The 15632-nt window shown below is 43.2% G+C and overlaps 1 protein-coding gene across 1 annotated transcript in view; it reads left to right on the forward strand.

Annotated features, from left to right (window-relative positions):
• The window catches only part of AGPS (alkylglycerone phosphate synthase), a 160995-nt gene that overhangs the window by 76992 nt on the left and 68371 nt on the right, over positions 1-15632 (forward strand). The window contains exon 11 of the mRNA XM_069983004.1: positions 7731-7858. Within this exon, the coding sequence (XP_069839105.1) occupies positions 7731-7858 (128 nt within the window). The remainder of the gene's footprint in view (positions 1-7730; positions 7859-15632) is intronic.

Raw genomic sequence — 15632 nt, forward strand, 5'->3', positions numbered from 1 at the left:
GCATGGTGCTGTTTGGATTTTTTGCATGCACACTACACAGTGGGGCATGAATCATCTGTCTCCGTTCACTGTGTAGTGGCTGGGCCTGCTTACTGCATATCAGCTGCTATTCGGTGAAATAGAGAGAACGATCAGCCGATGACACGATCATCACATTCATTTAGGGCCAGACCTAAAATCATCGCTCCCCCACCGCGCATCGCTACGGTTGAATAGCGGTGCACGGCGGGCGACCGACGATTTGAGAAGAAGCAGCATCATACATTACCTATCCAGGCTTCTTCTCCGCGCTGTCTTCATCCCCGGGTCCCGCGCTCTCTATCTTTAGAATGGCCAGTCAGCTGATGGAGTGCTCAGCCAATCACAGGCTGGGACCGCCGCGGCCTGTGATTGGCTGAGTGTGGGCTGTCAGCTGACCGGCCATTCTGAAGATAGAGAGCGCGGGACCCGGGGATGAAGACCGCGCGGAGAAGAAGCCTGGGCAGGTAATGTATGATGCTGCAAGGACATTGCAGCCCTCGCTCAACGATCATCAGGCTGTGGAATAGGCCCAGTAAACGAGCGGCGATCTAGCAGATCGCCGCTCGTTTACATCGTTGATCGGGCCCTCCTCGGCCCGTGGAATAGGACCCTAAGTCTCTAGAACATAGTCCTGAGTCTCCTATAACCATGGAGCAGTGGTCGAGGGAATTTCAGGGATACCCATGACTGCTGCTGTTACGCTCAGGGGGTCCTGACAGTCCAGCAGTCAGACCTGTATAAAAGTGTTGGTGGTTGAACGGCCTCTTTAAAGCGACTCTGTACCCACAATCTGACCCCCCCAAACCGCTTGTACCTTCGGATAGCTGCTTTTAATCCAAGATCTGTCCTTCGGCAGGTGATGCAGTTATGCTCCAGGCAGTTATTCTCCTATTCCTCATCTGTGTCAGCACGGCACATGGGGTGGATCGTTAAGGCACCTGTGCAGTGTTCACTGCAGAGGAATAAGTAAAATCCTGCCAGTGGCATTCCTAATGATGAGGAGGGTGGGGAGGAGGGACGGAGGGGTGGTGCAAAGTTAGGGCACAAATACTCTAGGCCATGGCAGTTGGGCACAGGGCTGCAAGTTTAAAAGTTGTTTTTTTAGGACAATAACTGCATCACCTGCCAAACGGACCCCAGGACAGATCTTGGATTAAAAGCAGCTATCCGAAGGTACAAGCGGTTTGGGGTGGGGACAGATTGTGGGTACAGAGTCGCTTTAATGCTCTGAAGTCCTAAAAGTTCCCTTTTAGCTCTGTATAGTAGGTCCATATCCGCAGTACACTACCATTTTAGAGTAACAGAGGAGCTTTATACTAAAGGCTTCCATCCATTCCCTGGCCATGATGGATAACGTAATGTGTGTCTTTCTACAGTAAAGATGAAATGTATGTGTACAATCGCCTCCCGCTTCCATCCTGTCTGTTTGCTGCCATGATTTCCATAGCAACCAATGATTCAGGGGAGGCCCATTTGGATGAAGTACGTGTAACGTTCCAGCGTTTTCACCTGTGTTTGCCCGAGGAGAGTGGGAGAGAATGGCGGCAGATGAAAGGCATTTTTTTATGTGAATGATGATTGTTCTGCGCCTGGAGCCGGGCCCTATGGGAGCCCTATATCCTGAAGTGTAGAAATAGCGAGACAGATATGAAGACCGGTGGACGCAAAAGTCATGGAACCTGTAGGAACAGCTGCCAGTTTTTTCCCTGTACAGGTGTTAAAAAGGAAGCAAATGTTAAGCGTTGGCCAATAGCACATAAGTCCCCATTTTGCTGCAAACTAAAATAGCTCAGTATTACATTATGAATTAACTGTTTCCCCTCTGTTGTAGTATTACATAGTGAAACTATAGAGTTTCTGGATAGTTTATTAAAGGGGTTGTCCAGCTATAATCTTTTTATAAGTTATGCAGATTGGTAATTTACTTCTATTCAAAAATCTTAAGTCTTTCCATACTTATCAGCTGCTGAATGTCCTGCAGAAAATGCTGTATTCTTTTCGGTCTGACACTGGGCTCTCTGCTGCCACCCCTGTCCGAGACAGGTACTGTCCAGAGCAGGAGAGGTTTTCTTTGGGTATTTACTACTACTCTGGACAGTTCCGAATTGACAGAATAATCACTGTGTGTAACAGGCCTGATAATCAGCTTAAGGACAAGCAACCCTTTGTTTATTAGCTGATCACATGGTTTTCACCTGCAAAATTCATGTTTTTTGGTCATACACCCCCTGTGTTACAGGATATGTGCAGTATATAGGTGATAGAAGTAAACAGCCACATGACCGGTTGTGTGCCACCTACCACCCATAAATGAGCCTGAGCTTATTTATTTAGTACCAATCTAAAAGATCTTATCCAGAATTAGAAAAGACACAGCTACTATCTTACAGAAACAGCAACACCCCTGTCCTCAGGTTGAGTGCAGTATTGCAATACAGCTTCATTTACTTCAATGGAAGTGAGCTGCAAAACCCACAGACGAAGTGAGGACAGGAGTGGTGCTGTTTCTGGAAGTAAGTGCCATGTCTTACCCAGCCTGGGTAACCCCTTTCAACCCAGACTTACTATTAGTTCATGGTAGTCAGTCGCACACCAATCATTTTTTGTCCATGTCACAAGATTGAAACACGAATCTGTCCAAAGGGAAAAACCCTCAAAGTGAAGAAACCATAACAAACTAGGAGTAACACCTTTTACACATCACTTTTGCTATGATAATTAAAAATAACCCCCCACAATACACAAATATGTATAGTTCAGTGACGCACCACACCAGATTGTCAGTACAAATGCACAACAATTGCAATAGAACGGGATAGATAAATAAGCCTGTAGGATCTCACCCATTCTCTTGTTGCTCCTGGCTTGTTGACTCTTTGTAGAAGCAACAGGTTCTGACCATCCAGGGTTGTAAGGCCCCCATTCACATGTCAGTGTCGGGCATACGGGGGGCATATGGGTTGTGTGGGAATGTTGCACGGCGGTCCAATCATCACCAGGCCCGGGGGAGGGGGTGGTGGTGAGGATATAGGAGTCCCGGGGGCCCGATCAGTGATGTGTTCCGGGGGCGGGTGGTACCAGGTTCGGGCGGCGGGCAGGGCAGCGGAGGGGGATCCAGTGCAGGGGGGTAATCCAGCACTGCCAGGAATCGGGGCAGCTGAGGTCCAGGGTGCCAATCCTGATGTGCATCAGGAAAGCGCCCAGTTTTCCGGCGCTCCCAGAGAGTTCTAAGGGGGCGTCCGTGCTGGAATTCCGGACAAAAATAGGACAGATCTAAAAAATCCTGACCTATTTTCTGGAACGGACACCCTTCAGGAAAAATCCTAAAGGGTGTCCGGTAGTAATGCACCTCTATGGGTCCGGAAATCCGTCCGCATTTCCTGATAAGTCTGGGTGGATTTTCTGGACGTTTAAAGGGGGCCTAAGGTGTTCACTCTCCCCCATTGCACCCTTCCAAATGGATCTATGTGTCGCCACCCTCCTCTCAGAGGGACTGTCGGGGCACTCACCCTAATAAGAGCGACCCCCTACCCCAATCTACCCAACAAGATTGGCATTGACAGCACAATGGAAGATATTATTATATTTACCTTCCTTATCTCCTCTGTAATTTTTTATCTTTTTCTATTTTTATACTTTTACATGTACAGTTTGCACTTTTTTTTTCTTTTAAGAAATACCATTTTCTTAAATAATGTGATTATTTTCCCCTGAATTTATAAGACCACAAAAATATTTATCTGCTAACTTTTCCTCCTCATCTGTCTTCTCCCAAAGGAGAACAAATCAGGTCATAGCAATAATTTTGATAAATTGCTGGCACAACTATTTAACGTGATGAATTAAGAAAAGGAGGGAATAAACCCCCAACAAGCCTGAGCATCTCTATGACTGAACTTGTTATACAATTTTTTTTTCCCTTTAAAGAATGCAGAGCGTTCAGATTTATAGCGCTGACAGTTATATTGCGGTATAATACAATTACATCAGTTGTATATCTTAAAGCATAGTTATAATGTTCACAGCCTTTTAAATCCTCCTTACAGTTATGGTGGCATTTATAGCCCATTGACCTTGTGGATAACATTTAATAATGTCACCATAACCTTTTAACCCCTCAGTTTCACAGCTTTAAAAACGTTCATTCTGCGGCGGAGTTGCGAGGATGAACGGTTTCGGCTCCGTCAGCTTCTTACTGTATGTATTTGTAGATGTATATATCAACTTAATTTGCATTCTTCAGCTCATAGATCATTGTGAAATCCACGCGTATTATTCTCTTCTTTCCCGGGAAAATTGATGGGTATAAATTGCACACAGCACTCTATAAAGTTGACTCTCATTGTGATCATTTTTAATTTGTCGCTTTATAACCGCTCTCGTGGTGCTAGGCGAGCGGCGCCCCAAATTAAATCTTCAGGAAATATGATAGATACTTAAAGTGCAGGTTTAAGCTGTTTTATGTGTGATGTTTAATGAGTATGGCGAGACCGAGATGGCTGGAAAGGCCCGATGGTGGGGTTAGTCAGGGACTTGTACTGATGTCCACTCTATAATCCTTATAGGATTTAAAGAGGAACTCCAGCAAGCTCCCAAATCATTTACACCCTGAATTTTCCTCTGTTCAACATCTTGCTTGTTAGAGACATTACTCCCGCTTTGGTCTGCCATCTTGAGTGGCTTTTCTCGGGCAGTACCTTTTTGTTTTGAGATGCTACATGATGCATGCATTAGATGATCAAAAATGGCTACAAGCTATGGTTATAGAACTTATCCTGGAGACCCAGAAGAGGACGCAGGCTGTGCCCCTGTGCAGCAGCACTCATGTCACAGGCAGCACACAGACTCCAGCTAGCTACAGTAGTGGGACAAAGATGACTGGTCGGCAGTATTGTGTCTTAACAGGAAGTGTCTGGAGACAGTCGGTGACAACAGCAGAATCCACAGACTCCCCCCCCCCCCTTAAAGGGGTACTCCGGCGCTGATTAAAAAAAAAAATCAATCATAAACATAGTTTTTACACTTACCATCCCTCCTGAGTCTGTCTTCGTTTGAATTTCCCGCTGTTTACAGGTCCCTGAAGCTCCAGTTGGTGTCTTTTTATTTTTCTTCACTTCCTGGTTTTTGCTTTCCCATGATGCACTGTGTCTCCTGTGATGTCTAACTGACTCTGTTAAACTGTTACATGGCTTACATCTTGCTCAGCCAATCAGAGCTGAGCAACCTGAGTCATCTGACAAAGTGAGGCTGGCTTAACAGGGCTTAAACCCGCCTCTTGATGATATTGTCACAAAATGGCTGCCACAGAAAAGTGTGGGGTCAACAGTCATTAGGTAAGAATGAGTTTACATCACTTCCTGGTGGGGGTTGAGGGGGGAAAAGATAAGAAAGAGGGGCAGATAGGTGATTGAAGCATATAAGCAAGTTATGTAACTTTGTAATGTGCTTCAATTACTGAGAAAAAGCTTTTTACCGGAGTACTCCTTTAATTCTTGCTGTGTCACATTCCATATGCAGTGACATCATGATTACAGGGGTTGTCTGAATTATTAATAAAAAAAAAATACAGCATGTTACAGTTCTAGCATCCCATCACCCACTGCGGCCACTCCAATCCTCAGGCCTAAACACACTGGTCACTACTGCTGAGATCAGTGAGACCACTCTGACCCTCCACAGTCTCTCTTCTGCTCTAATGGTAAACCACAATAAGTTCACCCACTGAAGACCCCAATGCCTTTCTTCAATTAAATCAGGATTATTTCATCAGGGGATCTTTATTCAATAAGGTGAATATAACTCTTATGATGCAACGTGGAACTTTCTATCAATACAGTTCCGTAAGTTTTATTGTAGCTACATTTGTATTATTTTATGGGTTTTTTTTTTCTTGGGTTTGGTGCAGTTTACCTAAAGGGGTATTCGACTTAAACATAACTTTTCGTATGTTGCAGCCCATAGTGAGACTAACAATTCACTCCGTACTCGTTATTATCTATTCGGTCTCCTTCCCCCAGTTCTGAGCTGCTGCTTTCTGCTAAAGATGCAAACTGTGTGTGAGCTTTTTTCTTCGCCTCCCTCTTCTTCCTCTTCCGTGACAGCTGATGTAAACAAGTTCCTATCTGCAACTTTGTAGCAACATTGTAAGTTTGCGTGGGATAACCACAGTGAATTCATCAGCAACTTGACCTCAGATTAACCCTTCCTAGCATTACAAAGAAGCTACAAAGTTGCAGATACAGACGACCAGAAACTTGTTTAAGTCAGCAATCTCGGAAAGTAGGGGGTGGGAAGGGGAGACCGAGAGAAAAGCTCACACACCGTTATTTGTGTCTTCAGCAGAAAGCAGCAGCTCAGAACTGTGAGGAGGAGACCGAATAGATAATAACAAGTATGAATTAATTAATTGTTAGTTTCATCATGGGCAGCAACATTTAAACATAACAATGTTATGTTTGAGCAGAATACATCTTTAATCTATGTATTGACAGGATGCTAGATGCTTGTTAGAGATCTGTCATAGCTTTCATTCTGCTGAAACCATGAGTCATCTGAGTGGTCCTTAGCAGCTTCTGCCCACCCCCTAGCCTTGATTGATCTATAATCAGGGCTGGCAGGGAGAAGCTGGTGGAGACCACTCCAATGACTCCTGGTTAGGGCAGCATGAAAGTAATGACTAGTTCCCTTTTAATGCTACAACATTTTTCATGTACAAAATTTATGACCCTATAAGTAAAAAATACTTTTTGGTTTTGTGGGGTCTATATATTACCATTTTCAGCACTTGTCCCTCTTCTTGGTGTATTGACTTCTTAAAGTGTCACTGTCGTGTGGTTTTTTTTTTTGCAGAAATCAATAGTTTAGGCGATTTTAAGAAACTTTGCAATTGAGTTTATTAGGCAAATATGTCATTATCTGCATTCAAAAAGCCTTTCCCTAGTTCCCCCCCCCCCTCCTCTCTCTCCTTCACTGCTCATTATCAGGAAATCACGTCTTGTTTAGAGATGAGCGAACCGGGTTCGGGTTCGAGTCCATCTGAACCCGAACGTTCGGTATTTGATTAGCTGGGGCTGCTGAACTTGGATAAGGCTCTAAGGTTGTCTGGAAAACATATATCCATGTTTTCCACATAGCCTTATGGCTTTATCCAACTTCAGCAGCCACCGCTAATCAAATGCCGAAAGTTCGGGTTCGGATGGACTCGAGCATGCTCGAGGTTCGCTCATCTCTAGTCTTGTTGCATCAGACGTGCCCTTTCTGTTTTATTGAGAGTGGAGGGAGGTTAGTCACTAGCAGAGAGCAGAGAACAAAGGATTACACAGTGGGAGCTGTGTGAAAGCCGGTATTGAGAGGGCAGAGAGGTCAGTCCTTACTTTAGAGGAGAGAGCCTGGTGATTTAAATTAACTCTTTGTTGTCCTGTTTTGGAGCCTCATCTCCCTCCACCCCTTCCCTCTTCATAGAGAACCATGAAGACGGGGGGGGGAAGAGAGCTTCAAACTGCTTTTTCATGTTAAAAATGCATTTTTCGGCTAATAAACCCAAATACAAAGTTTCTTAAAATCGCCTGTACTATTGATTTCTGAAAAAATAAATAAATAATTAAACGAAAGTGACACTTAAAGGGCAATTTTTTTTGCTTATACTGTAATTCTTTTCTTCTTCCAGTGCTAACCTTGAATCCAATTTGATCATTTATTTCATTTTGTAGGAACTCTGGGAGTAGTTACGGAAGTCACAATAAAAATCAGGCCTGTGCCAGAATATCAGAAGTATGGTTCTGTGGTGTTTCCAAACTTTGAGCGAGGTGTGGCTTGCTTAAGAGAAGTGGCAAGACAGGTGAGTCCATAACACTTCCTACAGCTTATAGTTAAAAGTCACTAATATTAATAACCTTAACTGAAGAAACATAGATTGTCAGCCCCTTCCTATGGGTGCCCTTACACCAGGCTGTTGTGTGCCATGTAGTTGTCAGTGTAATTTATGTCCATACAGCTAATACAGGAGAAAGGTAGAATGTCATGCTTAGGATTGTCATGTGTAGGATTTCAGATTCCCAATGCAGTTCTTGGGCAGGGGCTTTTATCCCTCTGCCCGTTTAGAACGCATATGTAAAAGCTATCTTATATATTTGGCCAGCTTTGGGGTTGTTTATTGACCACTGGTTGTGTGCAGTTTTATGTGTGTGTTTTGTTTTTTCTATATATAGCTGTATATATTCATTTTATTGTTAAAGGGCTTAGTTGTTTGTCTAATTAATAGAGCTCAGGGTGTGACGAGTAATTAAACTGCGGCTGATCTTCCTATGGTGCCATCCCTGCTGCTTGGCCCTTTCTATTCTCCGGACTGCCACATAGAAGGTGCCTGCTTAGCCAATCATTGGCCACAATAAAGACCTGTCTCAGCCAGTGATTGGTTGAACACTTCCTATATGTCAGGAAGGAGGACAGATGAGTGAATCGGGCCAAGGTTCGGGTTTGTTCGAACCTGAACTATTGGCATTTGACTCCCGCTGTCTTCTCTTCCTTGGGGAAAGTGGAGACATCCCAAGTCCAACCAAAAACAGGCATACAACCTATGACCTGGGCTGTATTCCTGTTTTCCAGGTGGGACTCGGGCTGTCTCTGCCTTCCCCACTGAACGGGAAGACAGTAGAAGTAGTAGTAATGTAGCAGTATGGATAGATGCACACTATGCTGTGTACTATGTGAATACAGACTTAGAGAGAGAGAGAGAAAACTGCATATACATAAAATATATTTGTGTATTATATGTTTGTTTTGTTATTTTATTCCTCTGTGTATATTTCCATGCTTTGCTTTGAGATGTTTGGTTTTTATGCCACATGTCTGTCTTCCATGCATTAGTAAAAGATGATCCCGGTACTCACCAATTCTTTGTGTTCTTTTATTTAAAGTGTCACATAATACAGGTGTCTTCTATGCATTGGCAGAAGTGTCTACATACTAATAATCCAAAAGTGTCTGTAACATGTGTACCTGTTGGTGTAGTAGCTGAAGTGCTGTCCATTATAGTTTGTGTGCCCTGCTTGCTATTAGTCGTGCACACTTGTTTCTTACCCCCAGCTTATTCTTTATCTACACAACCACACTTACTTTCTTTGAGCTGAGCCTTGTGATGCACCTGGGTTAAGCCATTACTAGACATTTGTTCCCAAAACTCTTTTACTGCATCTGGCGCCCAAAGAGAAGCAAGCTGTGTCTTTTATGGACTGTGCAAATGCCATGCTCTGGTTTTCTTTTGCTTCGAAATGGAGCCATAACCTACTTTAGTAACCAAATGTGTCAGCGGTTTATGCTTTCACCCTCCTCTGTTCAAGATTTAATGCAGAGTCGAGACAAGTATCATGTACATGAGATGAAGCCATGGTTTTACCGCTCATTCGATATTTACTAATCAGGTTTGGGAGAAGACGTTAACGTTAATTAAATGGCATCTACCAATGGGTCAGATATATTAACCAGCATGTAAACAGAATGTGACGTTGATGTGCTGAAGGGAGGAAAAGTGGACAAATGTAAGAAACTGGAAAGCTTTGACAAGGACCTAATTGTGATGGCTTGACAACTGGTCAGTGCCCAAGACGTGTCAATGTATATGTAGGGGTGAAGGCTAGCCCTTCTAGTCCGATCATATAGGAGAGGTACTATACTATTGATCAAAATAGACAGTGTGTTCTGATATCTTTGTATCACTTCTAGCATTATCACAGCTTGCTTTATACAATGCTGATCCCTGACCATGGCTGAAAACACTTAAAGGAGAACTCCAGGCAGGACAAGTGTGCCTGAGTGGGTGACAACAATAGCCGGCGAATATCATTGAGTCTATAGGACAGGTGGAACTTAAAGCGGAGGCCGAATGGTGGAATGCGCTTGAAGTTTCCGTGCATATTCCGTAGTGTGCACCATACCCTAATACTTAGCCTCCCCGCATTCCCCTACATCTAGCTGTATGTTTAAGGCAATATGTTCTTTACATTGACGCTTGTAGCTTTAGAGAGAGGGTGTCCGTCGTTCAAAGAATGGGAACCTTTAGCCCTCTAGCTGTTGCCAAACTACATATCCCATCTTGCCCGGACAGCCAAAGCTTTAGCATGATGGAAATTGTAGTTTTGCAGCCGCTGGAGGGCTGCAGGGTTCCCCATCCCTGCAATAGTGTAATGCTTGGTAGAAAACATGTATCATGTATGTCTACCTAGCTATATTTCCTTTGATACAAGAACTTAGAATATTTTAGCTGTTTGTAAAGGTTTGTGACAACCATTGAAATATATCTGAGTGCCTTGGATCACCATAGAAATAATAAGGGTTTATAGCTATTAAAATACATGCAGAGCGCTGGCCTTAGTGTAATGTATGCCATGTCTTGTGTCTGGGTAAGAAATATCTGCAGCCTTCAGAGTTTATGACAAAGAGATAATTTATAGTGGGGGAGACGATGGCCGTCCCAGCCCATTAATTAAGTGGAGTGTTTAGAGAGGTGAGAGCGCCGGGCTGTGGATCCGGAGGATAAAGCCCACACCGGCAGGTATTAAATTAATTTAAGGAGAGGTGCAGAAGAATGAGTAAATAAAGTCACTGGAAGGGTTCCTAACTTGGCTTCATTGCACCACGGCCAATAACAAGGAGATTTATGTGTTTGTCCAACGTGAATTTAAAGCCCTAAGAGTGTGGTACAGACACAGAACCGACTTGGGAACAGTAGTAAAATTGTCCCCAGTGCTGAACTGTTCACAAAGTCATGCCAGCCATATAACACTCTGTGACCGGCAGCGGGTGATGCGTCCTGCAGCCTTCTAGATAAGCAGCTGCTTTACTCTAGTAATATCGTGGATTAACACTCACAATGCCTACATAAACTATCTTTATTGTCTATACACAAAGCAGGATTTACACACCGGCTAGGACTGAGTTTGTTCTGTCTTTGTCAGTAGCAGGAGTTGTTTTCTTTCTGTCATTTGCTTTATTGTATTATAATCCAGGTAGGACAATGCCAGTGCATATTTTGTATGAGGACATCATAGAGGGGGGCTCAACAACTCGGGGGCCACTATGTGTTGATCAATATGCTAGCTGCAGTTCCCCCTCTTCCTTACCACAAAATCTGATGCGGTGCCACCCTAATCAAATAATTTGTCTATTCATAGTCCTTGTCTTTAAAAAAAAAAAAAGAAACTTCTGACATGTCCATAGAGATGTGTCAAAAGTTTTGATTGATCAAGAAGTAATGGAAGCTTACACCACTCTAATGCGTTTCGGGGATGAACCTCCTAATCATGGCCACGATTAAGGGGTTCATCCCCAAAACGTGGCAACATGTGTTTTCAAGATTTGTACCATGGTTTAAGACTTTGGAATAAAGATTTGGTTTTACTTTTACTGGAGCGGTGGAAACTTCCATGACTACTTCCATCATACTCTTTGTCTGACAACTTCAGGTGCTTGCTTACACCTGCTCCACACTGGGAACCAGGACTCCAGCTTTGAGCACTGTACCAACCGTAAGCCGACATAGATCTACATTAGGAGTTGTAATACCACTAAATGAATTGATATATAGAACCTTCTCACTTCATTAATATGCTGCTTAGAATATGTTGCTATGTATAGTCTAAGGGTACTATTACACCAAGCAATTTTTCGACGACTAATGATTCACTATTAACGATCTTAAACGACCGCTAAGGCAAACAACCCGAAATCGTTCGCCCAATTACATGGAACGATGATCGTTATTTATGATCGTTCTTGCGGTCGTTTAGTCGTCGGTATTGCGTACATTTCAGCTGCAAATTCTTATTCCACCGAACATCGTGCGAACGATGTGTGAACGATCAAACAATAAAAATAGGTCCGGATCCTATTAAACGATCAACGATTTCTCGTTGGTCGTTTAATCATTACCTGCTATTACATGAAACGATTATCGTTCAAATCCGAACCATTTAACGATTTTTCGAACGATAATCGCTCCGTGTAATACCAGCCTTAGTTTTTGGTTTTAAATCTCATAAACCTAATGCAACGAGAACAAGAACAACGAGCATGTTCCCATGACTAATGTTTCTGGGAAGTAGCTGATAAGCCACATAAACTATCCCCATATTGACGGACACCACTGTGCGCACGCTAAAGAGGGGGGCTAATGGGAAGTCCACCATAGTATTTTTGTATTTAAAAAGAAAAAAAAAAAAAGTGGTTTTGATCCATTTCAGTGTGCCAGCCTCTATTGTTTCTAGTGTTGGCCAAGGCTTGTTTTTTTTATTCTTCATTTGTCTTCCATTTCTCTAAACAGGACTTTTATTTGTGTTTTCTTTGGTAGTGACCTAGGCAAAAACCGGAGCCAAACTGCGTCTGTGAACGTTCAAAGCATATTTAACTTTATCTTTAAAAATAGTCCTTTCCAGGGTTGTAATGAAAGCGTGAAAGAGAAACAAGGTCCGTGCCAATAAATCAGGGGATTGTTTGGACTGAGAAGAAAGAGAAAAGGATTGTTCACCCTGAAGTATTTTTTCTTATTTTCTTTGGAATACTTGGGTCCTTGTCCTCAAAACTGCAGCTTGCCGAGCAGAAGTCATGTAGCATAGTGGCGGCCATTCTTATCGGTACAGGAGAGTATGGTCAATATAAAGCAGTGGCGTTGCTCATGTTGGTTGTTTTTCCTGTTGAGATGAATATTCTTTGTAAAAAGATTCTTTCCTGCACAACAGAGAGAGAGAGAGAGATCTTCCCATTGACCGCATGTGTCTGATAACCGCTACCTTGCTTATCTGGCCATTTTTAAGAACCCCCTACACTTTAGACTTCAGACTGCTGTACCCATCGCTTAGGGAAGGAGGGATAATTGACGGACAAACAAACGTTCAGCTTAAAGGGGTTATCTAGGGTTAGAAAAATCACTGCTGCTTCTTGCAAAAACAGCACCACCCCTATCCCAAGGTTGTGTGTGGTATTGCAAATTACCTCCATTCACTTCAATGGAACTGACCTGCAAAACTGCATCCAAACTGAGGACAAGACTGGTGGTGGTTCTGGAAGAAAGTGCCCATGTTTTTCTAATTCCGGATAGTCTTTTTAAAGGAGTTATCTGAAGAAAGATTGTGTCCCCCCTCCCCCTCCCTACACAGGGTAGAGAATAATAAGCTGATTTCCGGTGGTGGTGGGGTGTTTAAGACTCGTACCAATCCCGAAAATGGAGGTTACTTGTCCCCCGATTAAATGGAGTAGTGTTTACTCAGGGGACAATTGACTTCTGATCGGTGCGGGCATCTGATCGGTGACCTGTGGTCAGACCCTTAACGGTTAGTGGATAAGGGATAACTTTGGGGTACATGTATCCTTGGGGATACATGCCATGCTTCTAGGGGGTACAGTAACATAAGAATAGTGTATGATCATATTATGCAATGTAATTTTTTGGGATTAGTGCATCTTATGTTAATGTTGAGGAACCATGTGATCAGACTTGTGATACAGTACATTGACTTTTCAGCAGTATGAGTTCTGCACCCTGGTGGATGTCTTTCACATATAATTTAGCTTTGGAGACCCTGTTAAACATCTCTCATTGATGGTGTTAAAACGATCGCTGTAAAGGACAGAGCGATCAGTAAGTTTGATGTAACCTTCTGTTTATTGGCTATTACAAAGCACAGCACTGATCAAATTCTAATCCGTAAATTTGGCATATCAATGGATGGCAAAATAAATCAATTACACACCAGGCCATCTGCCTTCCCTGACTGATAGTTGAGGAATCGCACCATACACAGTAATGCCTTGGGCCTTCCCAGTCATTCTTCTCTGTCAGTTCTTCGCTCATCTGTCTTATAATGTCACTGAACCTTACGTCCAACATGGCGGACCTTCTGGGTAAAGACAAGGCAAGGGTCAAACAGACGGCAATACAAGATATCTGTTTGTAGAAAATACAATTTTACCAGCAATATAATTACAGTGACGTTTCTGTACAGAAACCCCATGTTAATTCTCCTCATGGGAAGGAACCCTGTAGCTGACATATAGCAGTGATGATTGAAGCTGACCACAAGTGTGAGCAATGGTCGCTCCTTCCTTCTGAAACAATGAAGTCAATGTTTCCTTTGTTTTTATAGTTTTTTTTTATCATTTCATTCTGATTCTTTCCTTACTACAATTGCCAATATATAGACACACCTAGCGTTTATTGCTTTAGTATTAAGATTACCATTATATTACATAGAGAATAATCATTTACTTACACAAGAGGAGGCGCCCCCTATAAAGGGTAAATCCTGGAAGTGTAGGAAGCAAAGCAGCCCACCCATACACATGTAGATGCTTGGAACAAACTTCCATCAGATGTGGTTGGTTAATCTGCAATAACTGAATTTTAACATACCTGGGATAAACATATACCGTATTTTCCTGCGTATAAGGCGACTGGGCGTATAAGACAACCCCTGACTTTCAAGAAGATTGTCAGGGGTTCACCTTATACGCCGGAAAATGTGAACCCCTGCCTGACCGCACCCCTAGGGATAACTACCGCTAAATAAAAATTAAAAAAACCCTGTTAACTCACCTGGGACCCGTTCCCGGGACGTACACTGACTGCGCCAGGGATCCCCGAGCAGCTGTCTCATCGGAGAAGCTCGGAGACGCTTGGCTGCCGGGAGAGCTTCAGAAGAATGACAGAGGCTTCAGGTACTTCTGGAGCCTCTTTTATTCTTCCGAAGCTTCCGAGTTTCTCTGAGACTCTGGGCTCGGGGGAAGTTCGGGGATCCCCGGCGCAGTTCGTGTATGTCACATTGCCTGCGCCGGGAATGGGACAGGAGGCAGGCGGAAGCCGAGAACGGGCCCCAGGTGAGTTAACTGTTTTTTGTTTTTTTGTAGTGGTCGCCCCATACAGTGGGGATGGGGCCATTTTTTAACTCCCCCACCGTATGGGGCGACCATACCCGGAGTATAAGACGACCCCCAACTCCTAAGAGGATTTTTCGGGGTTAAAAAGTCCGTCTTTTATACGCCGGAAAATGTTATTTTCTCCTTTCAGAATGAGCACCGCTTTCGTTAGTGGGCTTTATCTTAAATTGCACTTATCTCTTTAAAATTGATATAGTGATATGATTTTCAGAAGGGTGTCAGACCCCAATGTCCTTATCCTAGACAACCCCTTTAAACTTGCTCCTAATTAATCCAATGGATGAAGCAGCAACTGCATCAAAAAGCGATGTGTCAGTGCCTGAGCTTGTGAGGCTCCATGCTCCGTAGACTTATGCCTTTTAGAAGTGCACAGTCCATGTTTATTTTTTATTTTTTCCTGTGTCCGTTCTACTGTTGGTTTAGTAAAACTGCTAACAAAAAATTGGCCCTAATATAAGAGCCAAATATTGTCTGTGAGCATAGCTTTAGGCCTTCACAAAAATGTATTTTGCACCCCTACTACTTTGGCTTTTGTTACACGGGTAAGTAACATACATGCACTACTTCCATTTGTTTTGCCATTTGGAAAAACACCCATTGAAGTCTATGTAGGTGGATTCGAATGCATCTGTATTTGATCCTTATAGCATCAGGATTTTGTCTATCATGTGTGCAGTTGTCCAGTG

The sequence above is a fragment of the Dendropsophus ebraccatus genome, chromosome 9 (assembly GCF_027789765.1).
Source record: "Dendropsophus ebraccatus isolate aDenEbr1 chromosome 9, aDenEbr1.pat, whole genome shotgun sequence".
Taxonomy (NCBI): Eukaryota; Metazoa; Chordata; class Amphibia; order Anura; family Hylidae; genus Dendropsophus; species Dendropsophus ebraccatus.